At 41.9% G+C, this 26,391-nt stretch overlaps 1 protein-coding gene across 7 annotated transcripts in view; it reads left to right on the forward strand.

Annotated features, from left to right (window-relative positions):
* CCSER1 (coiled-coil serine rich protein 1) overlaps positions 1-26,391 on the forward strand; it is a 1,092,378-nt gene that overhangs the window by 48,241 nt on the left and 1,017,746 nt on the right. The window contains exon 1 of one of the 7 annotated variants that reach the window (XM_075127521.1): positions 19,275-19,297. The exons of the other annotated variants lie outside the window; for them this stretch is intronic. Within the exon in view, the coding sequence (XP_074983622.1) occupies positions 19,279-19,297 (19 nt within the window). The 5' untranslated portion in view covers positions 19,275-19,278. Of the gene's footprint in view, positions 1-19,274; positions 19,298-26,391 lie in introns of those variants that run through there. 7 annotated transcript variants of the gene reach the window in all.

The following is a 26,391-nucleotide window of genomic DNA, read 5'->3' on the forward strand; positions in this document are numbered from 1 at the left end:
TTCAGGGAAAATTTGCACATCAATTTATGTGGAACTTGAAATTGAGCAGCATGAGTCCCCATAGCTCTGTGCTTGGTTTTGATGTGTTTTATTTTAAAGTTGAAAATTGCTGGGAGCAATCCACCTCTGAAATTTTATTTTTCATTCCAGCTACACGAAGGTAGTATTTCAGTCTATTGCATCCAGTTCTATTTTATTGCATATCCATACTAAATTTTATGACACAGAAGTAGTTAAAAAGAAACTAATTTAAAAGACTACGTGGCTTGAATTAATGCCTTATTACATTATTTATTGCAAAGCTTTTTTGTTTTGTTTCCATTGCTTACATGGAACAGAATAGGATGTATTGTCAGAAACTGGCTACTTTAACATAATCGATTTGCTATAAATCTCTATTGGAAGCAGGCTATGCATCCTATATTTGTGGAAATGAGTTTTAACAACACATAGATTGCAAAACAGCATTAGAAACAATTTAGTAATTGACTAATGCCCCTTGCAGACATAATTAATTATAGAAATGTTTGAACCTGAAGGATTCTTTTCTTTCAGCTGAAAATGAAGATACAATAATTTTCGCCTTGAATGAATTCACAGTTTGTTAGCGTTTCTCACCAGCACAGATTTTCTTTATCTATTGACTTCTGGGAAGATGGGCCTTCTTTATTTGCTTATTTTGGGGGATGGGATGCACTAAGCAGCACCCATTGCTGCTCTCAGACCACAGTTACAATTTGGCAGTGAGGTTAATAATGGACTAAGCAAGCTGTCTTTGAACTCCCAAATAATATTCAACAGGCACTTTTCCAGTGGTCAGAAGGAAAAAAAATATACTTAAAATACTACAGATGGCTAGGGAGAAGAACCTTTGTTGATCTTGTTGACAAAATCTTGATGTACTTTGCTTTATGTATAGTGAATGTGTTTCAGAACATATGTATATAATATTTGTAATATCTTTTTTATTGTAGCCTGGGTTAACAGAGTGGAAAGATCAGACAGGAAAACTGCATGACTGACCTAAGACCAGAGCTGGTTTTATGCATTTAGAGCTTGATCCTGCAAGATAATGGGCATTCTGGCCCCAGCCTAACAAAGCACTTAAGCGGGGACTTAATTTTAAGCACACAAATATGCCCATCGAAGTGTAAAGGACAATTTGTGTGCTTAAAGTTCAGCACATGCCTAAGCACCTTGCCTGACTGTACCTTAAAGGGAGTTAGGGTTAGTTAGTAGAGTTAGTTAGTTACAAAATGATTACACTAAAAGACGGGAAGTCGGGAGTCTCTGGGTTCCTGGGGCTGGATTTTCAAAGGAACACAGGTCCTATTTAGGCACCTAAAGAACGGCTTGCTTTTTCAGAAGTGGTGAGCACCCAGGAGAGTCCATTGTGAAACTTATGACCAAGATTTTCAAAAGAGCTCAGAACCCAAAATATTGAGCTCTTCTAAAAGTCTGACTGCTGATATAAGTGTCTGAATGGGAACTGAACTCTTAAAGTCTGATCCTGATTATTGGTACTGACCTCTGAAAATTCCAGTCTTGGCATCTATTCTCAACTCTGCCACTCATTCATGGGCAAGTCACTTCACCGCTTTATGCCTCAGTTTACCCATCTGTAAAGTAAATACAGACTTAACAAGTAAGAATTTAGAGGCCTAATTAATATTTAAAAAGTACCTTGAGATCCTCAGATTAAAAAGAAAAGTGAATACAATTTTTTATTCAACTAGACTGACATACCTGTAGGCTCCAGATAGATTCTTCAGATGTGTTTGGCTACACTAGAAAAGCTTCAGAGGTGATCCTGGAAATTACAGTAATTCTAACTTCAGTACCAGGCAGATTGTTTGAAACTATAGTAAAGAACAGAATGATCAGACATAGATGAACACTATTTGTTGGGGAAGAGTCAATATGGCTTTTACAAAGGGAAATCATGCCTCGCCAATCTGTTAGAATTCTTTGAGGGAGTCAACAAACGTGAACAAGGGTGATCCAGTTGACATGGTATACTTGGACTTTCAGAATGCCTTGGGCAAGGTCCCTCACCAAAGGCTCCAAAGCAAAGTAAGCAATCTTGGGATAAGAAGGAATGTCCTCTAATGGATCAGTAACTGGTTAAGAGACAGGAAACAAAGGGTAGGAATAGTCAAATTTTGAAATGGGGAAAAGTAAAGAACAGAGTCTGCACTCAGACTGGTGCTGTTCAGCATATTCCTCAATGATCTGGAATAGGGTAAACCGTGAAGTGGCAAAATGTGCAGACATTTTACTGATGATGGATGATTGACAAAATTACTGATGATTGTTAAGTCCAAAAATCACTGAAGAGTTGCAAAGGGATCTTACTAAACTTGGTAACAAAATGTCAGATTAAATTCAATGTTGATAAATGAAAAGTAATGCACACTGGAAAACATAGTCCCAACTATATATACAAAATGATGGGGTCTAAATTACAACACAAGAAAGAGATCTTGGAGCCACTGAAAGCATATGCTCAATGTGCAGCAACAGTCAAAAAAGCTAACAGTGTTAGGAGCCAGTAGGAAAGGGGTAGTTAATTAAGACAGAAAATATCATAATGCCTCTATATAAATCCACCCCTATCTTGAATACTGCATGCAGATCTGGTTGCTCCATCTAAAAATAAAAGATATATTAGAATTGAAAAAAGGTACAGAAGAGGGCAACAAAAATGATTCAGGGTATGGAACAGCTTCCATATGAGGAGAGAGACGGGGACTGTTCAGCTTAGAAAAGAGCCTATTAAGGGAGGATATGATAGAAGATCATGATATAAAATCATGAATAGTGTGGAGAAAGTGAATAGGGAAGTGTTTTTACCCTTTCACATAACACACGAAACAGGGCTCACCTGATTAAATTAATAGGCAACAAGTTTAAAAGAAACAAAAGGAAGTACTTCTTCACACAACACATAGTCGTCCCATAGAACCTGGGACGTTAGGAAGGGCAAAAGTATAACTGGGTTCAAAAAAGAATTGGATAAGTTCATGAAGTATATGTCCATCAATAGCTATTAGCCAAGATGGTCAGGGACACAGTCTTACGCTTTGGGTGTCCCTAAGCCGCTGACTTCCAGAAGCTGGGACTGGACAAGAGGGGATGGATCACTTGATGATATCCCTGTTCTGTTCATTCCCTCTGATGTGTCTGGCACCAGCCATTTTTGGAAGACAGGATACTGGGCTAGATGGACCATTGGTCTGACTTAGTATGGCTCTTCTTATGTTCTCAGTCAGAAATGGGGAAACTGATATTGCATCATTTTCCAGTGAAGATTGGGAAATGGCACTTTCCCGTTGCTTCTTACAATGTTCCATCTTAAAAATATTGTTTTACAATCTAAATAAAATATACACTTCAGCTGCATGCATGCAGTTCTCTTAGGCATTCTCTTTAATAGCCTTCACGGGACATAGTTTATTGCTTGTAAATTTCATATTGCTCATACATCAGAGTAAAAATCTGAATTCGACAGAAAAATTATGAGATCCTGGTTTGTTCCAACATATCTTTGGGTAATAGCCAATGCTAAGCTTGTTTTAGAACAATGTGAAATATAGTGTGTGCCAGAAAATGCAAGCTTGGCTCTATTGTTTGGACTGTGAAATTCCCAACAACTCCTTAAAAGAGAAAAAATTGTGAATCTTGCTGTACTTGTGGACAAACAATTCATACAGTTACTACGAGCTGTAATTTTGCTTTCCTCAAATAGCTTAGTGAGTACTGCCCAAGATGCAGAGCCAAATTATTGCCCTGCCATGCTCTGAATTATAGTTCATGTGATCTCTCACAACCTTTTCTCCCTGGTGCAAGAGAGACAGTTATTCATTGTTGTGATCCACTAGTATGTTTAAAAAAATTAGAGATGGTCAGACATTGTCAAAACATCTGAAGCTTGCAGTTAACGTCTCCTTATTGGTTTGGTACTTCTTTATTGTGGGCCCAACCCAGATATAATCTATGGGGCTGAGTCTACAGAATCTACACAGGCTGTAGTGGAACAACTGTAGGATCAGACTGTAAGCTGGGTACTGTTGTGAATTCCCGTAGTAGGATATCCTTCCTTCCAAGTTTAAGAAGTTTAGGGTATTTGTTTTACATTTACACAGACAAGTCATTCTGTTGTCATGTTCTTTCCCCCCTGCTTTTGCTTTTCCTATTTATGTGTTTCTGGTACTGGAAGGAAAAAAGCTCCCTGTGGATTTAAAATAATCAATATGTACACCACAGATCTCTAGTCAACAGAACACAGGAATATGACAAAGGACTATGTTGCAAGTAATTTAACTCTGAAGATGCTGGAGTAAACAAAAGTCTTTAATTACAGATAATATATTTGATTAAACAGGTGCTAATTGTCACTGGTTCACTGGAAATACTTTGCCATTAGAGAGAGTCTGCGGTAGAGTCCTCCAGGAAATAGTGAATGTTTTGCTTCTTTGATATGCACGGTATTTACCAGGCTGGACTACTAAAATTAACACTCTGACCTTCGGCTATGGATAGAAAAATCGTGGAACTAGCACAAGTAGGCTAAGATTGCAAGCTCTGCATTTCCTTTTGGCTGCTGGTAGTATGTTAGTAAGTTGTATCATGAGGTCAATGGCACTGTAGTTTACAACCTTTCTAATTACTGTTTAAAATGTTTGAAATGGATAAATCCACAATCTAAGTCTCGCCTGTGTATGATTGTATTCTTTTTTTCAGATCAGTCCTTTTTTAAAAATACTGAAAACAAAAATCACTCTGGAGCCCAGGCATTTCAGAAATAGTCATTCTGTATCTGTCCCTTAGCCATATAAGTCAGTCAGGCTATTGGGGCTGAGTGTAAGGGGTTGGATCCCATTGAGTTTTTAATGTGAGCAGCAGATTCTGTAGTCAGCTTGGGAAAAATTTATTTGCCGTGGTCAACACTGGACGCGTGGGGGGGGATTGATCTAAGTTACGCAACTTCAGCTACGTGAATATCATCGCTGAAGTTGACGTACTTAGATCGACTTACCGTGGTGTCTTCACTGCGGTGAGTCGACTGCTCCCCTGTCGACTCCGCCTGTGCCTCTCGCGGTGGTGGAGTACAGGAGTCGACAGGAGAGCGCTCGGAGGTCAATTTATCATGTCTAGAGTAGACGCGATAAATCGATCCTCGCTGATCCGGCGGGTAGTGAAGACATACCCAAAGGCTCAGCTGGTTGAAGTTATTCAGCTCCCCTTGGCTGAGAAGTTCTATGTCTAATAGCAGCCAGGGAAATAAAGAATGTGTGTGTGGGAAGTGGGAGGAGGAACATGAGGCTGAAATGCGTTTAACCCCTGGAAAAATAAACCGATTGGGGGAACTGAGGAGAAACAACATGTAGATTCCTTCGTGGGGGAGCTCCTGTCCCCACAATGGCAACTGGGAATGGGGAACTTCCTCTAACAAATAGGCTGATGGGGAAAATTTTCCCAGTACTCCTACACTTTTGGTGTGAGTCTAATCAAGATGTGTAATGTAGTGCTGGCAGGACAATTATCTTTGTTTTCTGGCCTCAAGTCACACGGCAGGGAGGTAGAGGTTACAAATTGTTAATAGCCTTGTCACATGGCAGGCATCAGTACCCACTGACTCCAATGGCTACTGTTGCAATGATGACACTGTCAGGGTTCCCTCCCCACTCTGCACTCTGGGTTACAGATATGGGGACCTGCATGAAAGACCCACTAAGCTTATTTCCACCAGCTTAGGTTAAAAACTTCCCCAAGGCACAAATCCCTTGTCCTTGGACGGACGGTATGCTGCCACCACGAAGTGATTTAGACAAGATTCAGGGAAAGGACCACTTGGAGTTCCTATTCCCCCAAAATATCCCCCCAAACCTCTTCACCCCCTTTCCTGGGGAGGCTTGAGAATAATATTCTAACCAATTGGTTACAAAGTGAGCACAGACCCCAAAGCCCCGGGGTCCTTAGGACACTGAAAATCAATCAGGTTCTTAAACAAATAATTTTATTTAAAGAAAAGGTAAAAGAATCACCTCTGGAAAAAACCGATGGAAGATAACTTTACAGGGTAACAAAAGATTCAAAAACACAGAGGAACCCCCTCTAGTCTTAGTTTCAAAGTTACAAAAAACAGGGAATAAACCTCCCTCCAGCATAGGGAAAATTCACAAGCTAAAGCAAAAGATAATCTGACTCCTTTCCTGGCATTACTTACTATTTTGGTAATTCTGGATGCTTTTTTAGGCAGGTTCTTAAGAGATGGTTTTTTTTCCTGCCCCTGGTCTCTCTCTCCTTGAGAGAACACACACACAGCACAAAAACAAAGCCTTCCCTACCCTCCCCCACCCCAGACTTGAAAGTATCTTCTTTCCCCATTGGTCCTTCTGGTCAGGTGCCAACTAGGTTAATTGAACTGATTAACCCCTTACAGGTAAGGGGATTCTGTACCTCTGGCCAAGAGGGATTTTATATTACTGCATACATAAAGGTTGTTACCCTTCCCTTTATATTTATGACAGACATCCACTATTCTTTTTATTTTTCTGTCAAGACCGGAACCTGTTTGTTTTTGTACATAGCCGCATAGGAGTGTTTGGGGCTTTAGAAAGAGGATAAAGGTATTATCTCTGTCCAGAGGAGCTTGCAGTCAAGGGGAATTGTGAGTGATACTCTGAAATTTTGTCAAAATTTGAAACATTTAATTGAGTTTGACGATCCAGTGTCACCCCATGCCCTAACTGTGGCCTTGCACAGGGATGGAGTTTGTTCTATATGCCCTTCATGTCGTATTCGTGACAACTGAAAATTGTGGCGGCAGAAGAAAAGGGAGCTTCTCAGAAGGAGCTCTGTTCCCTTTGAGTGGTCTGGTCCCACAGTTAGTGGGCACCAAGCTCATTCGAGGACAGGAGGGGAGTATCTTCACACGCTGTGTTTTGACCTGAACAGGTCAGCCTTCTGCATGACCCAGTATCAAACCTTTTGGGGGATCAAAGGCAGTGTTGATCCTCTTGGAATCAATAGTAACATTCACACTGATTTTAAGTGGGGAGCTGATCAAGTCCATCCTTCTGGGTTAGGGCTCAGTACTGAATTTACGTAAGGTTCCTGAATTACACTAAGTGTCTAACTGAGGAAATGGAACAGATATAATTATTAAGCCATCTTAGCATGTAGCAGTAGTGGCCTGGTTTTTCATGTGCAGAACATCCGCAGCTTCCATTTGAGGCCAGTGGTGGTATGGTGGTTCGAAGCAAGAGCCACATTTTAAATTAATTTTAATTTAATCAGACCTAGCTCTTAAATGGTGCATTTAATCCATAGGTCTCAAAGTGCTGGACAAAGTATGTCAGTATCATTCTATTGATGGGTAAACTGAGGCACAGGGAGGTTGTTAACTGCCTGAGATTACCCAGCAGATTGCAGTGGGAACAGAACCCACATCTGCTAAGGCCCAGATCCGTGCTGTATCTGCTGTGCTATGCTGCTTCCCATATAGCTATTTTATTCAGAAATACTAGTCCATAATACAATTAAGAAGCTTCATAATTTCAACTAAAATAAAACAATACTTTATTTCCAGACTGAAAAAAATGGATATTGATAAACTATTGTTTGTCTACATTCTGAGTAAATAACAAAAGCCCAGGTGCATTTTTTTCCTGATGCGGGGGGAGGGGAAGAACTCTTGGATGAGACTATGTGACGTCTTATCCCAGAGCAAATCTTGCAGCCGAGTTATTAACCCCTGAAAAAGAGTTCATAATGGAAACACTGACAGCTCCTTAATTATAGTGATTCTAGTGGGACCTGTAATAATAAGATAGCACCCAAGTTTGTTGGGCTGCCACATCAGCTGTCAAACACACATACAGAAATCCTTTCTGGATTAGAGATATGGTGTGATGTTTTTCAAGGGCAACTTGAATCAGCTGTTCTCAGTTAACTTTTGTAGCTAATACCTGCAGGAGGGTGGGTTAGTTCGGGAGGGTGGTGTTTTTTGAAATCAAAACTATTGTATCCCACCACTCAGTGTGTTAACATGACTGCGTGTATCTGCTGATTTAACAGACTAAGCATATTATTCATAGACTAGGTACTGAGGTAATGAGAACCTGTATTATTCTAGGCAGCTGAGGAAAAACTAATCACGTCAGAAATAATTTTTTTTTGTTCATGATAGGATCTTGGAGTCGAATCTTGCTTTGAAACAGAGGTGCTTTTTTAGAACTGCCATTATTCATGCAGGATAATGGGGAAGCCTGCACAGTAATATCCTCCCATACGCTGCAGGAATGGCATACCAGGGAGCCAATATTCCGGGGTCTATTAATCATCCCTTCTGTTGTGTTGCTGATTAAGGGTTTTTCGCAACTTGTTTCCTTTAGATTATAGAAAGTTGTTAATGAAGTAGGACTTGGCGAGAGCTGGACTTCAGCTCAGCATTGTGTGTGTGTGTGTGGTGTTGAAAGGTCACGGGAAACAAATTCTGCACCAAAAGTAAGCTGCCATTCAGCAGTTAGCACTGGGCTGTACTAATATACTGTACTTATGCCACAGTTATTTTAAATCTTTCAGGGACAGCTGATATTTTTGCCTTTCCTGCCCAGTGCTACACACATTACAAATACAATGCCAAATGACTTCTCTTGCCTGATTTTTTAACATTAAAAAAATACACATCACTAGCTGATTTTTAGTTTGTGTTTAAAAATCTTTCATTTTTGGTTACTTGACAAGACATCTCTCTTTGTCCGGATAATAAAAGGGATAATGGTGCTTTAAATGCCTATTTTATCTGCAACAGAACCTTGTACGGAGGAGAAAAAGAGTAGCTGATTTTAAGGAATTGTCCTGTGGCATTTTTTTTAAAATGTTTGTATTATGGGATGATAAATATGTTTTCAGGCTCATTTTGCCTAATAAACAGGTTACTTTGGATATTAATCAAGAAATAGTGTCCCCGCATTGCCTTCAGGGAGTTTATCTTCCTAAAAATAGCCTTTCTGAGTCCTATTCCACCAATGGTATTGATCACTTCAGTGCTGCATGTGGTGCACCTTAAGCATTGATCTTTGACATTATGAGACTTCTATAGGGTAGACACACTGAAAATTGATTCAGTTTTTTTCTGGAGCTGTGGGTTTAAAAAAAATCTAATTAGCAATATTCCAAAAAAACGCTTTATTTCATGTTTAGAAGAGATGGAGATTTAATTACCATTGTTATATTGTTTTATTTTAAAAGAATAAGCAAAATATGTTTTAATTTTCAACCGATCTCTCAGCAAGCTGCAAGTTATAACTGAAACATGCACTTCAAAATAAATTCACTTAGCAACTTTTTCCCTCAATCGTTTTATAGGCAAATAAATTCTGACACAGATTAATAATTGATTATAATGGGGAAAATTCTGGGTAATAACGAAGAGCCATTATTCATTTTTTTAAAGTTGAGTACTAATAGAAATTACTAAAAGAAAAGGAGGACTTGTGGCACCTTAGAGACTAACCAATTTATTTGAGCATAAGCTTTCGTGAGCTACAGCTCACTTCATCTGATGCTGTAGCTCACGAAAGCTTATGCTCAAATAAATTGGTTAGTCTCTAAGGTGCCACAAGTCCTCCTTTTCTTTTTGCGAATACAGACTAACATGGCTGTTACTCTGAAATATAAATTACTGTAGCTCAATTTATTTTTAAATTGTAGCTCACCCTCTCTGCTCTAGCACACATGTGGAATATTTGTTATTGAAAAATACTCACTCAATAGAGATTTCAGGACTGAACCAGTAGGCTTGAATTCCATTAGACAGTTGCTCTTTCAGGGTCAAGTACTTGACACACCCTGGTGGAAAGAAAAGCTAAAGTACCAATAAGCTGCATTCTAATTACAACTGTTTCTGAGCTGTTTCATAAACCAGTAGCAAAACTGTGTTTACCCAGAGTAGCAGCATGTACAGTTCATAGTTGCTAAACTAAATAGCAATATTGATTTTTTTTTTTAAGGTGCTAGGGAACATGTGTGCACTGTTCAGTTTCATACCAGTCCGTCATTTCTAGCACTGATGTTGATATCATCACTACCACAGTTCAGATGGAAAAGTGAAGGGTAAAGGCTACCCTGTGCCAAGTGGTTACTGATTGTCAACTACTGTACAATTTTCTTCTTGCTTCCATGCTTGTTCAAATCCTGTGTTTAATAGGTGGTATTTAAAAACTGACAGCTATACAAATTTTCTAAATACTACTATATTTACATATCAAATAATGTGAGGCTTTAGAAATTCATCAGCCAAAATATTACGTTGGCTAAAGCCTTTTGCCTCCTAACACACAAGGGTATGTCTACACTGCAATTAAAAACCCACGGCTGGCCCGTGCCAGTGGGCTTTGGCGAAGGGGCTGTTTAATTGTGCTGTGGATGTTCGGGCTCTGGGGCCCTGCAAGATGGGAGGGCCCTAGAACTTGGGCTGCAGCCTGAACCTGAACATCTACACCGCAGTTAAACAGCCCTAGCCCTGTGAGCCCGAGCCCTGTGAGCTTGAGTCAGCCACAGCTATCTAATTGCAAAGTAGACATGCCCACGAAAGCCTTCCATGATAGTGTGTGTAATGAGATGTCTCGTGCCTTCACTTCAGGTCACAGCAGAATAGCCTTACTCATATTACTTGACCACATTTAGTTTTGTCCAGAACACTTCAGGACCTTTCAAAGGTTCAGATTGAGACATGGATGACTCTTCACAAGGTTGGCTAGGCTCTTAATTTACCAAATCAGCTTGCCTATCCCATGCTACTTTTCAGACCTAACAAACTGAAATTCCAAGTGATTTTTCCTTTTGTTTACTCGCAAGCTGCTCCATTTCTTTTGCTGATACTGTCTAATGTAGAGGAATTCTGAAGTATAGATGCAATAAAAAATCCAGTAGCATAAAGGAATTATCCTTGCGTGATAACAATGATTTTTATCCCCTCTTCCTTTCCATATCTCTCCCTATTCTTTATCTTTACTCCACTCCCTTTTCGCTCTGTTTTCTTTCAGTGCTTTCAGCTTGAACATGGGATTTGTGCCTTTAGATTAATTGGCCCTTATCTGCCTCATTTGCTTACCATGGTACCCACAAGTCCTCCTATGTCACTGCTCTGGAGGGAAGAAATAACCTTCTTAGGCCTCCTCTAGACTGGGGATTAGCCCTGCTTTCGGCAGTCCATGGCCAGCAACTAGAATTACTTCCCTGGGGCAAACCCATAGCATAGATCAGGAAAGGTACAGTTTCAAAAAGGGCCAAGTCCCACCAGTGCAGATTTTGCCTTTTCTTGCCTGTGCTGGGGGTTTGCCCTCGACGAGCAGTTCCAGTGGCTGGCCATTGACTGCCGAAGTTGGTGCTAGTTCCCAGCCTAGCCAAGACCTCTGCATTCTTCATCCATGTCTCACTCTCATCCTTCTGTGCCTTGTTTGAGAGGACATTGATCCATCTCCTCTCGGGGCACAGCCAGTAGTTTCCACATCTCTAATAGTTTACGCCACCTGAGTTCAAATTTAGTAGTGTTTGTTACTTTATGGAAGAGAAAATAGGAACCGAAAGATGGAAGCTTTTAAACATCTGAAAGAGGAAGTCATTGGGGTGTCACTCATGAGGGAGTGTGTGTTTACAGATCCCCCTCTGTGCCCATGTCAAGGTTCCTTCCCCACTCTGAACTCTAGTGTACAGATGTGGGGACCTACGTCTCCCCCGCCCCCCCCAAAAAAAAATATCCCCCCAAGCACTACACCCGCTTTCCTGGGGAAAGCTTGATAAAAATCCTCACCAATTTGCAGAGGTGAACACAGACCCAAACCCTTAGATCTTAAGAACAATGAAAGAACAATCAGGTTCTTAAAAGAAGAATTTTAATTAAAGAAAAAGTAAAAGAATCACCTCTGTAAAATCAGGATGGTAAATACCTTACAAGGTAATCAGATTCAAAACATAGAGAATCCCTCTAGGCAAAACCTTAAGTTACAAAAAGACACAAAAACAGGAATATACATTCCATTCAGCACAACTTATGTTTTCTGCCATTTAAACAAAACAGAATCTAACACATATCTAACTAGATTGCTTGCTAACTCTTTACAGAAGTTCTGACCTGCATTCCTGCTCTGGTCCAGGCAAAAGCATCCCACAGACAGACAGGACCCTTTGTCCCCCCACCCCCAGCTTTGAAAGTATCTTGTCTCCTCATTGGTCATTTTGGTCAGGTGCCAGCGAGATTATCTTAGCTTCTTAACCCTTTACAGGTGAAAGGGTTTTTCCTCTGGTCAGGAGGGATTTAAAGGTGCTTACCCTTCCCTTTATATTTATGACAGCCAAGTTCAGAGAATAAGAGCCTGTTATTGTCCTAGCTAGACAGCTTTCGCTAAAGCTTTAATAGCTCATGCTGGAGGTCCCTGGGTGAGTCCCCCATTGTATTGGCCAAGATGAGGACCATCTTACTAGCTCTGCAGTTCATTTACAGGATATTAGTAGATTTTTGCCTTGTCCACTTCGTGGTAGAGAAGTCTGAGTCCTTTGACAACCCATAGCCATCTCTCTCCCAGTCAGAGCTTGGTGCATAATATGATGTCTTAATATGTAAAGTGTGCCTAGATGAGCTGTAAGTGAGGTAGCTTTCCTCCTTCAATGCGTAGGGGATACAGTCACAATTATGTTGCCTGTCATTTGGGGAAACAAAACATGTAGTGGGCTTGATTCACCCTTACTTGTATATTGTTCAGCTACTGTGGGCTGCTGTGCCCCAGGGGATTCATACCCACAGGGAGCACAGCTTTAGTTTGCTACTTGAGCTCTCTAGGAGCCCTGCTGCCAAAAGCGCCCTGGGTGATGTTGTAAATCAGTGCATTCCAGTCAGTCTGGTTGTGTTCTCTGCTTAACCGGTACCACCACATGCTGCTGTAGCCTCCATTTTCTCCTGGGAGAGTTTCAGCCACCCAGCTTGATCTCTCCATTATCTTCAGAGGTCTGTCAGTATAAAAGTCCTATTTCCTTCTTCCTGGTGTTAGATGCAGACACATTTTTAGTGATAAGGTTAGGCGTTCCTCTCTACTGAATGAGTGTACACATTTAATTACATCAATATTAAATTAATAATCTTTCTTCCCCCATTCTTTTGTTTTCTAATGGGTCCCATGTTTTAAATCTGGGTCTCTTATCCTCTTGGTTTATACCTGGGGAATTTTTTCCTTCTCAAAGAAGTCTTTACCTCTCTGTACGCAGAGGCATTGTTATTCATATAGCCCAAAACAGAGTGTTATGGATTCCATGCTAACTTTGCTTGTGTTTTAGGAAAGGCTTCCTATCTGTATTCCTGGTATTGTATTGACATACAGCTGAATCCTAAACAGTGGATGACTCAAGCAAATGTTTGTGGCTAGGGTTACAGATCTTTTATCCCCTCATTCATCACATCCTTTTGTTTGTCTATGACTGACCAGAGCTATATCTGCAGAGCCAGTTATTAAACAGTCTTTATTGATGTAAAAAGGTCAGTGGTAAAATAGCATCTTATAAAAATTTCTCAGACTCTTAACAGCTTATTTCATCAACAAGCTAAGCCTTTATGTGATGAGGTGTAAAAAATCCACGTGCGCAATGACAGGGTTAAATGAAGCCAGAGAGCCCCATCAGCCTCCTCTTTGACACCTGGAGGGGAGGCAGGTAATTAAGGATTAGATCCAGCTGATGAGAACCAGAGTATAGTGGTTCCTCTAAAGGAAGGATTGTAGGGCTAATAAAGGAAGAGGAGAGCTGCAGCTTAGGACTTGGGACTGGCCCTGAAGGGAGAGGGCAGCCAGGGCAAAGGGGTTCCAGTGACGGCTGGAGAGGCTGGAAACTGCTCAGAGGAGGCTCCTCAGCAGCAGGCTGGCAGGAAGCCATACAAGGACTTCCGAGAGAGAGAACTGGAGGGTGGAGGCTTGGGGAAAGGCACCTGTGGACAGGCAGAGGTAGGAAGCAGCCCAGGATTAACAGGAAATGCTTATAAGAAGCAGGTTTTAGTTGCCTAAATACAGTGTTCCTAAGCTGGAACTCAGAGGAGAGGGTGGGCCTGGGTTCCCCTACCATCCCCAGAAAGGGGGCTAAGAAAGCCATCATGAGGAGGAGAGGACGAGGACCACAGATTTCAAACTGAGGATGGTACTGATGACTCCATACAAAGTCTCAGCACTCTTGTCCTGTGGGATTCTTTTATTACCCAGTTGTGGTGAAATTATGAATGGCCTGGCTGGAGAGTCGGCATCTTGTTGCAAAGCCAAAGTGCTGTCTGGCAGGGGAAACTGAGGTGGAGTTGCTGTAGTGCCATCCCAGGGCATGAGGAGAGGTGATGCTCAGTAGGTGTTACGCTGCAACAGTGGTTTTACCTTTTGTTATGTACATAATCTCCTGAGTAGCAATACGAGCTGCCAATGTCAGGATACAATGACAGCTTCCTCCTCTCCATTCCTCTCACCCTCAGTGATTTGGGGCCTCTGAGTCTCAGGGGACCACTCTTACTTTTCCCACTTAACTTTGCCTTTACCAGGATGTTGATTCCACTTCCAAGGTCACGTCCACTTCCACTGAAGCTTAGCACAAGTTTGGGAGGTAACTGAAGATGATACAGGCTCATGCAATTCAGGCCTTTGGCCTGCCCGTTTCTTTTGTTTAATCAATCCTTGCCTTGTTTCCAGTCTAAAACCGCTTGTGGTCCTCAACTCTTGTCTTTAGATTATTTCCAGTGGAACGAGAGGGGATTAGGGAAAAGTGGAATGATGAGTGGGGAAAGCAGAGAAAGATTGAGGAAAGGGAAGGGGCAAAGAGCATTTGTGCAGAATCAGATGGATTCCAAAGAAGACCAATTGAGGAAAAAGAGAGGCCAAAAAAGCGCGCACACCCAGCTTGAGGGTGAAAGAGTGTGGATATAGAAGAAAAGAACTATAACAAGATACAACTCTGACTGAAGGCAATGGGGAGAAAACAGGAGTGGGTCCTGCAAGAACAGAGTAGAAAATACTTGAGTGACTGAGGCTAGGAGAAAACAGAACAGGGAAGGGACATGGAAGGTTAAATACTGTTCCGCATCCCTCCCTTGCTGCAATATATATATATATATATATATATCCCATTTCTCTTCCAGCATGGGGAGAGAAGGATGGACACTTCTGGTAGGTCAGGAGTGTAGGAAGGGGAAGCTGTGAAATTGTGCACCATGAGCCAAGCCAAAAACTATCATGGCATAATCGTCCATTTCCAATTCACTGAAAGGGTTTGTCTCCTGATTTTCTTCATCTAGAGTTGCACTGATATAATTCCTTGACTCAACCTTCCACACTACCACATAACCTGACTCTAGTCACCTTCTGTGATTCCTCCTCTCTAGTCTTCCTCCTTCTCTGAAGGTTCTCAGTACTCCAATGTATGCAAGTCACTTCCATGCTCTTCTGAGGTGGGGCATTCTTGACAGAAGTGCTCTGTGGTTATGAAACAAAAGCCATCACATGCTTGTTGGTTCTTCCCTTTTTGCCATGTGGGTGTGTCTTCAAAGCCCTATTTATCAAAGTGGGGACATATCTGTTCATGGTGAGAAAATGAAGGCCAAGCGTACTCATTCCTTCAGATCCTAATCAGGGATAACAAGAGAGCTAACTTGGCTCCCATATCTCTTCTCTCTTCTTCCTTGCAGTTATGCCACTTTCCATTCCTGTCTCAAACGGTACCCTCCTTCTTACTCTATTCAGGTTTTTATTATGGGTTCATAACCATAGTATCTGAGCGTTTTCCATTAATGCCTTTCGTCATGTGTTGTTCGTTTTGTCATCCGCTTTCCAGGTGCAAAGTGTATGTGTGGAGTATCTTGTTTTCATACGGTTTGGGGTTTTTATAAACCTGCTGCTGTGTATGTAGAGAAGGCAGATCAAAGAAATGTGCCTTGCACTTGGAGTGGAAGGTGGAGAGATATATGATGGTCCTTTAGTCCCTAGGGGAGTTCATTGCACAATCTTGGACTGGTCTCTGAGGAAGTTCTGTCTCCCACACAGATGAGCTTTACACTTATTTCAGAGAGTTGTAGTGAGCCAAAGGGGAAAAGTTGTCAACCACAGTCTTCACCCCGGAGCGTTAGGTAGTCTTTCAGCTGTCCTGGGCCCAGGTCGTGGAGTACCTTGAAAATAAGGACTGAGATCTTGAACTTGATTCTAGCCCTCCTCTCGGTGGAACACTTGGCACTGTCGAGCGCATGGAGAAGTCTTGTGTGCTCATGTGGGTTCACTATGGGGAAGATCAGGATAGGCGTGTGCCAGGCTCTGCTGCCTCCTGGTTCCCTAGTTTCATATAGCATATTACAACTCTTAGTGGGAGGAAGGTTTTACTGAGACTCAATCGATAAATGAATGCTGACTGATCCTTTCTTTTGAAGAACAAACTCTCCTGCCCCGCAGTGTCCTAATCCACCCTTAGCAACTGGCCAATGTATAAAGAGATTACCACTTCAGGATTGGTTGTTGCCGTAGTGGTGAAGCTAATTACCCTTTGGCTATGGTTAAAACAAAGAAATAAAACCGTATGTGTGCAAATACAGAATTGTAATAAGCCTAATCACGTGAAAAATGTTGGTGCTGAACTTCTGTGTTCCTTCAATAACTGTGTTATGGAAAATCTGAGCAATATCTGTTTTTGTGAGATGTTAGGTTTGGGATTGGCCTCCATTTCTTTCCTCAGGGATCTCTTGTATTCATATACCTTGTTGTTGGCCCGACTGTGCAAATCCAACCATCTCTGCTTAATTTCCTTGTGAGTGCTATGATGGCTCTGCTCCAGTGGATCTGTTCTGTGCAGCATTTGTTAGTTAGTGGCCTGTTTTTTGTGAAAGTTGACTTTTCTGAATATTTTCCATATAAAATGTCTTTGCTGTCTTGGACAAAGAGGTAATGAAACACAGTCACCTTCCTGGACAGAGTTTTATTTCTTAATAGTTAGGTGGTTTCCCTGGCTCGTGGGTGCATTGGCTGTATTTGCTTCTGGCTTCCCCTGGCTACTCAGTGTAAAAATGTTACGTCCTAACTGGAGACCACAGCAGATAAGGAATGCTAGCTGGTTGAGTGCTGCACACAATTTGTCATACGTTTCTCTCAAATCAGGCTGAAGCAGGTATGTGAAAATGGTTAGTGCATGAGAAAGTGGTTAGTGCATGACGGTGAGCTATTTGTGTCGTACTGACTGTAACTTTAAACACACAGGGTGGGTGAGGTAATATTTTCTATTGGCCAAACTTCTGTTGGTATAAGAGAGACAAGCTTTTGAGCTTACAACTTTAACTTTAAACTGATTCTAAACGGACAGTCCAGCATCTGAGCTTTGACCTGTTAACAACTTCCTCATTGAGAGACTGTGGTGTGCAGTGAGTCATTGCACTTGGCAAATTCAGACTGTTAACCCTGTGAAGGTGGAATAACTAGGAAACGCATATCGTGGAACGCTGAAAACCTAATGCTGACAATATAACACAAGAAAAGAGGTAACAGTGAAAAGAGAAGCAAAATGACGGATGTTCATCCTATCTATTTCAAGCAGGCACACCTCAGTAGGATAGACTAATCCATAGTCTCCAATATCTCCTCCCTGTTTAGTCATGTGAGTGTCTCATCTGCCACAGTAAACAGGAGAGTGTGCTAGTGGGTTGGAGTTAGTAACCCAAGGTTACTGGGTGAATGTTGCTGTGAAGCTGTGGTATCTTTTTTTGTCCCCCATCACAGCTTCACAGCTACATTCAGTTTTCTAAGAACTCCTCCTGTGTGCAGAGTTGAGCAGCTCTTTTTATATTTATGCTTCATTGCACACAATTGGAGGAGACAATACACTCTGTGATGGCTCATGCAGACTTTCTTGTGTTCATACTTTTTCTTTTTCTCAATATGAAATAAGGATAATATTGACCTGAAAATATAAGCTTACTCTGCATGTTAAAATCATGTATTACCAAGTGACCTAGAAAGATGAAGACAGTCCTTAAAGCCTACATTGCTTAGTCTATGTAGTTATTTAAGATCTAGATTTCGATTCAGGAACAGAATATATAGCTCAGAGAGTCGAGCAATGGGAGCTGGTGATACAGAGGAAATAATAAGCTGGGGGATGGCAAAGAGAAGGATGAAGTTGAGGAAGAAGCTGGAGCCAAAACATAATGTAAATCAGAGCACTGTATGACTGGTTCCATTATCGGTGCTAAGTAGCATATGGAGTTTTTGGAAGTGAGTTATTTATTGCTCATTTGATTTCCAGGCCTAAAACATGTAACTGGTTATTGAGTTGTGTAGGCTTTTTGTCTATAGTACAAATATAATATAGATGATGTGTTTGGTGTACGGGTCTGGTGTCTTCCACATTTTGCAGGTCATAAGAGCTGGTTTCATTTGTTGTATGTGGCCAGAGACTTTAGCTGTCAGCATCACAGATTGCATAGGATTCTTAAGGGGCACTGATTAAACAGCATACATTATTATACTGTGTGAACCAAAGGTGAACATGTTGCAAGTGCCTGGGTCCTTCGTGGGGGAATATCTGTTCTAATGCATATACTTAGATATTCTCCACCAAGTCTACTTACATTTCTTGTTGATTAAACTGGCCTCTGGATTGCATGGCTTCAGGAAATGTGGCCACACAGTTTTCTACAAGACATACATGACTTTCTTGCCCTACAAAATGTCCTTTTTCTTGGAAGACCAAATTAGGTAGTAGTGTACTTTAGCAGAGTAGAAAATTTGGATTGCGCTCGTGGTGACTTGAGAACATCTTTGCAGGCATTTCTGACGTTGTTGGAATTGACTGTTACTGTGGTTACAACAGTTAGTATGTTTTATCTGCATATCTCAGTGGAAAACAATATGTTAGACCTGTCGGTTCCTTTTCCTTGCAAGTTCCTCAAAGTGTAGGTGGTGTAGATTGCGTGCCAGAATTGTAGACTTCATCTGTGAGTGTCTTTTTCTAGAGGATTGAATAAATGGACTCTTTTTGGTAATTCTACTATGTCGAGAGGGAGTGGGGGCTGCGTGGCAAGATCTCAATATATGATTCTTAAATTTTGTTAATGCCTGTCCTGGATTACTTTTATTGCTTGTGTTTGACAATATTCTAACTTGCTTTGTGTCTTAACTGCATTTGAAGGCTGCAATCAGAAGTTTTCTTTCTTAATTTTAATTAAGCCTAAAATACTGAGACACTCCCTGGTGGAGCATGACATTTTTTGTAAGAATGGAATTCCCAGAGGGTGGTGAGTGTGAATGAGATTATATTGTATTCTAAAATATGCAAATGTTATGTTTGGTAATGACTGTAGACAAATTTGTGGACTCAGAACCTAAATAAATCTGAGATTTAAAGGGGCATGTGGACTGGAAGTCCAGACAATTTATTGACTCTTGGAGTTGCCAGCTACTGCCCTAGAGCAAATTTAAGTATCGCCTTGTTATGATATTTGTTCATATTGTGGCATTGTATTGTTCTGACATCTTAACGGGGTACGTAGAAGAACGTAATTCAAATGTCAGTGCTGCGATGGGATGAACCTAAGAGAACATCTGTTACGTGCAACAAATACTTCCTTGAGACCTTCGCATTTTCTCACTTCCATCAGGCCTTTATTCCCAGTAGAGGTGAAGAATCCAGATTGGAGTAACTCATAACAATAGTTATTGATATACAGTGGATAATTCCTGTATTATTTATTATTAATTATTATTATTAATACTCAGAATGGTTGAAAGGTTAAATGTTAGATGTGGTAATGGTAAGAAAAAATAAAACGGGGTAACTGGGTGACATTGGTCTATTTAGATTCTGCTTGAAAGTGAAATTATCTCAATTTACATGAATTTTTAAACATTTCATTTATGAAAATTAAATTAGTTCTTTGTTTTCATGATCAGTAAGAGTACCCGGTAGTCCCATTCATAGTATTGGTAGGGTCTGTGCAGCAAGCTTTACCTCTGGAGCTATTACAATACATCTAAATCCTGGGTCGAATCTCCCCAACATGTCCTATGCTAGATCTCCTCAGAAGAGGTTTATATTCATGCCAGATTATATTATGATTTTTATATGGATTGATGTCAACAAATCACTAGCATGCAAACACTTAGCATAATGTTACTAGTGATTCTCATGAAGAACTGAACTGAAGTATCAAAGGTCATTTGGAGGGTGCAATTACTCAGTGTTTTTTCCAGTCTGATCGCTTGTGTGTTTCCCATTGGATGGATGAAGACAGGTAGAATTTAGCTTTTACTTAGCTTGTAAACTGTTTGGGGCACAGTCCATGTTTTTGTTCAGTGTTTGTACAGTGCCTACTGCCATGGGGACCCAGTTTATGGCTGAGGTTACTGCAATATAAACATAAATAAGTAATGCTTTAGGAGATTTCACACTTAATAAATTCAGGAGTTGTATTGCGGCATCCTTTAAATAGCAGAGGACACTTATGCCTAAAGGCTTTTGGGTGCCAAACAAAATGGAAATTAAAAAGCATCCCAAGACCATGCAGGGAGCCATGCACAGGACAGAAGGTGTACAATAATTGGAAATACTTTATAAACATACAGTATGAACCACTGGTGAATATCAAGGATAGATGACTGATACTGATGTGGTTCCTATACCGCAAAATGGAGAAAATACCAACTATAACCTAACACAATGAGGAAACAAAACAAATAGAATGGCAGCTGGTTTATCCATCAACAATGTAATTGATGGAAGAAAAAACCAGATAAATAGTTAGAGATAGCTCTGATGGATTTAAAATGTATAAATTGCTGAAGTGGAAACTTGTGACACTTCACCAGGGCACCTAGGGTTATGAGACACCTTGCTACCACCTGTCTGTACCTGCAATGGAGACGCTCTTTGAATCCACGAGTCACTGGCAACACAAGCACTACCTTTCAGGCCTCCTCAGGCCTTGCTCTCCCTGTACGCTTTATCAATACACACCCATGAACCTCTGAGTCCTCCAAGCATCCCTCTGGAGTGCTCAGCCCACTTCAGCAAGCACTCACAGATTTGCTACTCCCAGTGGAATAATACACCCCACCTGGCAACTCACTATTCCCCACTGTACTTGACACACAGCACTTAGTATATATGTAGTGAAAACAAGAACATGTTTATTTTCAAAGAACAGAGGTTCAAGTGATTGAAAGTAAGAGTATGGGAAACAAATGCTCTGTTTTGGTGACGAAATAAAACCACCACGACAAGACACACAAGGCTTTTTGCGCAAAATTTTTGTCAACAAGGGCGAGTGTAGACATCACACTTGATTTTATTGCTTTAATTGGCCTCCAGGAGGTGTCCCACAGTTCCCACCCTGACTGCTCTGATCAGCAGTTTGAACTCCACTGCCCTGCAGCTAGGTGAACAATCATCCGCCGCTCCTCCTCAGAAGCCCTGGGAATTTTTGAAAATTCATTTCCTGTTTGCTCGGCGTAGAGAGGTCTCATCGCATCTTCCCAGGTGATCATGGCCGCTTATCACAGAAAACACTCTCCAGCTAGCACCACTGTGGACCTGCTGGATCTGCTCAGTATATAGGGAGAGGAGGCTGTGCAGTCCCAGCTGTGTTTGAGCTGTAGGAATTTTGATACCTACGGGCAGATTTATTGAGGCTTGTGCAAAAAGGGCTTTGATCGGGACATGCTGCAGTGCAGAGTGAAGATAAAGAACCTGAGGCAGATGTATCATAAGGTGAGGGAGGCAAATAGTTGCTCCTGCTGCACCAAAGACCTGCTGATTCTATAAGGAGCTGGACACTATCCTCGGTGGCCACCCCACGTCCACCACCCAAGAGCCCCGTGGATACGTGGGCAGGCCTGGAGGCTGCGGAAAGAGGACCGAACCTGGAGGACAAAGTCACTGATGAAGAGGTGGAATTAGATGACAATGTAGAGCTCCCGGCGAGGTTGTCCAGCGGGGCAGGCAGCCAGGAGCTGTTCACCACTCCAGAGATGCCTAGTCAGTCTCAGCAGTTGCTGTCCGGTGAGCAAGAAGCAAGAGAGGAGATGCCTGGTAAGTGGCTGTGGCTTGCATAGTGCGGAGGTGGCTTTGGGGTTTAGAAATGTGGGAGGCTGGATGTGTTTCTGTGAGCTGGACATTTCCCCATGTAGTTAATCGGTACGGTGGAACATGGTGTTGATGCCCGTTGAGATCTCACAGGAATCTCACAGCACATTCAGAACTCTTTTCCGTGTCCCCACCCCAAACTCCACCTGCACAGTCCTTTCCGCTTTCCAGGACTTCTCGGTTTCCTCTTCACTCCACCCACTCGGACAACTTTCCAAATAATAGCTGGACCTATGCACAGGTCCGAAAGTCTGCACTACCTTGGTGCCTCCTTTCCCACCAAGTGTCTGTGTGTGTGCATGTGTGTGCGTGTGTGTGTGTGGTGCAATAAAAGCAAAGTTTTTGAGTGGTAACTCATCTTTATTTGTTTCCTGCAAATTGAGATAGCAAGCACCACCAATACATACAAAGGCAGTTTCATCCTTTGCTTACTGGAATGTAAGCCCCCAGATTTCACCATTGCTTCATAGGAAAACTACATGTCATGTAACATAGCAGCACCAATCACAGAGAGATGTACGTTACTGGTTCTCATTTTCAAAGTGTTGCTTCAAAGCCTCCCTGAGTTGAATTGTCCCCTTCTGGGCCTCTCTAATAGCCCTGGTATCTGGCTGCTCAAAATCAGCAGCCAAGTGGTCTGCCTCAATACTCCACCCCTAAGCAAACCTTTCACCCTTAGCTTCATAAAGATTATGCAACATAGAACACGTGGTCATGACCATGGGAATATTATCCTCACTGAAGTCTAACCCGCTATAAAGGCATCACCAGCGGACCTCTAATCTGCCAAAGGCACATTCAACCGTCATCTGGCACCTCTGCAGCCTGTTGTTGAACTGCGGTGCTCCTTACCGCTGTCCAGTTTTCCTGTGTAAGGTTTCATGATCCATGGCTGTAAGGGATCCTCTGGGTCTCCCTGGATAACTATGGGCATTTCAACATCCCCCACTGTAATCTTGAGTTCTGGAAAGAAAGTAGTTTTCTATGCAGGCCAGTATTCTTGAAGATGCGTGCATTGTGCACCTTCCCGGACCACCCCACACTGATGTCAGTGGAACACCCACAGTGATCCACAAGTGCCTGCAACGCTGTGGAGAAGTAGCCCTTCGTATTGATGTACTCCGTCGCAAGGTAGGCTTTGCCAAAATTGGAACGTGTGCCATCTATCACCTGTCCACAGTTAGGGAAACCCATTTCTGCAAAGCCGTTGACTATTTCACGCACATTTCCCGGAGTAATGGTCCTTCGCAGCAGGATGCGATTAATTGCCCTGTACGCTTGCATTAATTCAGCCCCAACGGTCGACTTCCTGGCTCCAAATTGATTCACAACTGACCGGTAGCAGTGTGGAGTTGCCAGCTTCCCGACAACGATCGCCACACGCTTCTCCATTGATAGGACAGCTCTCATTCTGGTGTCCTTGTGCTGCAGTACTGGGGCGAGCTGTGCATACAGTTCCAGAAAGGTGACTTTCCACATCCGAAAGTTCTGTAGCCACTGCTCGTCATCCCAGACCTGCATGATGATATGATCCCACCATTCAGTGCTTGTTTCCCGATCCCAGAAGCAACGGTCCACCATCTGCAGCTGTTCTCTGAATGCCAAAAGCGATTTAAAGTTGCTCCTATCCATATCACACAGCATGTCGGGCACCTGCGAGTTGTCTTCAGTTAGGAACTTCATGATTAACTGCACTGCCATCCATGATGTCTTCATGACAGTTAACAGAGCATAGGAGAGCAGAGATGGCCGGGTGAACAGAAAACAAGGGCCGTTGAAAAATATTGCGAAAGAAAGCCAGAAGCCCCTAGAATGCTGGGACAAAAATACAATGCATCATGGGACATTGAGTCCAGTCCCAAGATGCACCATGATTCGCTCCACCTTCCCACAAGACCTAGTGGCAGAAGGAGTCAAGCTGGACTGTGGTACCCATAGTGCATTGCTCACACTGTCGATGATAGTGCAACAACTGTGGACGCGCTCTGCCGACAGAGGGAGCGAGTGTGAACGTGCAATACTGACTTTTTTTATAGTGCCTTTGAGTGTTGACGTAACTTTTGTCGACAAAACTCTGTGGTATAGACAAGGCCTTAGTCCTAAACGGGATAATCCTTGCTGTTGTTGTCTTTTCCTGCAGCCCGAATAATCTATTGATTTGCATTGTGTTCAGACTGTAAATGGGCGCCATTATGAACCACACAACACTCAAATTTGCATATGACCAGAATGATATAAGCATCTGTGTTTCTCCCCTGCCTGATAGGAATATGTGGATCACCTTATGGTGACATATCTTAACTCACAGACCTAGAGAACATGCTATAATTTTTAGTGTGTATGCATAACTCTTTGCACATTTACATACATTTTGCAATGATTATGATGACCAGGGTGACAAAGGCTTTCATTAGATACCTCAGATGACCCCTTTTGGTTAAATCCCTGTACTTCTATGTACATCTTTGCCCTCGGCCATTTGGCATCAAGAGGTCCTTGGGTCACACTTGTCTGGTCAATTTTTGAATATGTTTTTAAGTAGCTCCAGGTTCTGTAGCTGCTTCTGACTCCCCCAGCCAATTATTGTTTTACAACTATACTGTCTTATTGTTAAAAATATTTTTTCTGCCAGAAAATTGCTCTCTGACAGACACACATAATCGTGGGAAACTAACTGTAATGAAATGGTGAAACTTAAAATGTTGTTATAGGCGTAAGGTGAACAAATTGAATAAATAGAAAAATCTTTTCCTTAACCTCTGTTATCATAACACTGAGTATTATTTTTAAAAATAGAAGGTGTAAACCATTTTCAGACAGAAATGTGACTTTTAAGTGGACTGTGTCCCTTGGATATATCCAGAACCAAGGAACATTGCTAGTACACACACTGAGTTTGTGGCAGGATTCAATCCTTAGATGGTGTGATGTGTGCTTTTTCCACATGGTAGGAGACTCTGGAAATAAAGGCACCGTGCGACTCATGGAAAGAAAATGCTGTTATCCAGAGCCTTGAAGATAGTCCATGGAGAGCATTTGTTTAATTAACAGTAACCAGAAATTGTGGAAAGGTTCAGACTTCATCCAGTGAGTCAGGATTCTTGTTCTTATTTAAAACAATAATCTTCATTTATGGGGACTTTAAACCCTTTTTCCTCTGAGGCTCATTCCAAATGTAACTGATAGGGGATTAAATTACCAGGCTTATTTTTGCTTTTTCACTTTCGGCTAGCATCTGATCACAGATGGTTAATTTACATTTAGGGCTTTCTGGGGAGTAGCCTGCATTCCTTTCAGTATGTACACTGACCGGAATATATTCTCTGTGGAATAAGGGCAGTGTTTCCCAAGCAGGGAGCCAGCACCCCACCCCTGGCAAGGCACCAGATTAGTTCAAAGGGGCCTTTGGGGCAGAAGTGAGAGAATTGCTGTTGGGGGGTGGTGGGAAACTTCAAGAACCCAGAGCCACGCCTTTACACACTACAGGTGAAAACAGAGAGGGCTCTGGGAAAGCCATTCAATCTTCCCTCTCTACCTCCCTAGCCATTATTGTACTTGCCTGTGGAAGTAACTTACAGATATAGGGCTGGAGTCTCGAGGGAAGCTGGCAGTCCCAAGCATCTCTGTTGCACGTCAGGTGACTGATGGAACGGGGAAGGAGATTGGCACTGTCAGAGAGGAGACGGGGTCAAGGGAGGGAAGCTGGCAAAATAAACCTTAAAGAGAGTTGGGAGCATTGAACTAGACAATTCATGAGTCTTGATATTTTCTACAAGCGAACAGCTTGGCTCCTGTGACAGCTTGTATCAAAATCGTATCTGCAAGAAGAATTACAGTGTCTCCGCCATGTTTCCTTAAGACCTGGTTTTTCATAGAACTATCTGTTCATAGAAGGACAGATTTAAATCATGAAATCCTAAGAGTGATAAGCAACTGTTAAAGGAATAGTTAATTATAGGTCTCTCATGAGGAGGCAACTTGGAATAAGCAGTAAAGAATATGTGCAAATGCTGACAGTGGGTGGCAGAGTCACCAGGGTACGAAGCTGGTGTTTGAGCAAGAAGATGAATAATATAGACACACAACTTGAGAAGCGCAAATATACACTGAAAGCACTGTTCCCTTAGTCAGCACTTCTTGTTACAATCTTACGCCATATGTTCTTGCTAAGCAAGAGATGTACTATCTAACAATTAACAGAGTTTTTTCATTTGGGAATTTGGAATAACATGGAGGCAATTCATAATT

The sequence above is a fragment of the Caretta caretta genome, chromosome 4 (genome assembly GCF_965140235.1).
Source record: "Caretta caretta isolate rCarCar2 chromosome 4, rCarCar1.hap1, whole genome shotgun sequence".
In the NCBI taxonomy this organism is placed as follows: Eukaryota; Metazoa; Chordata; order Testudines; family Cheloniidae; genus Caretta; species Caretta caretta.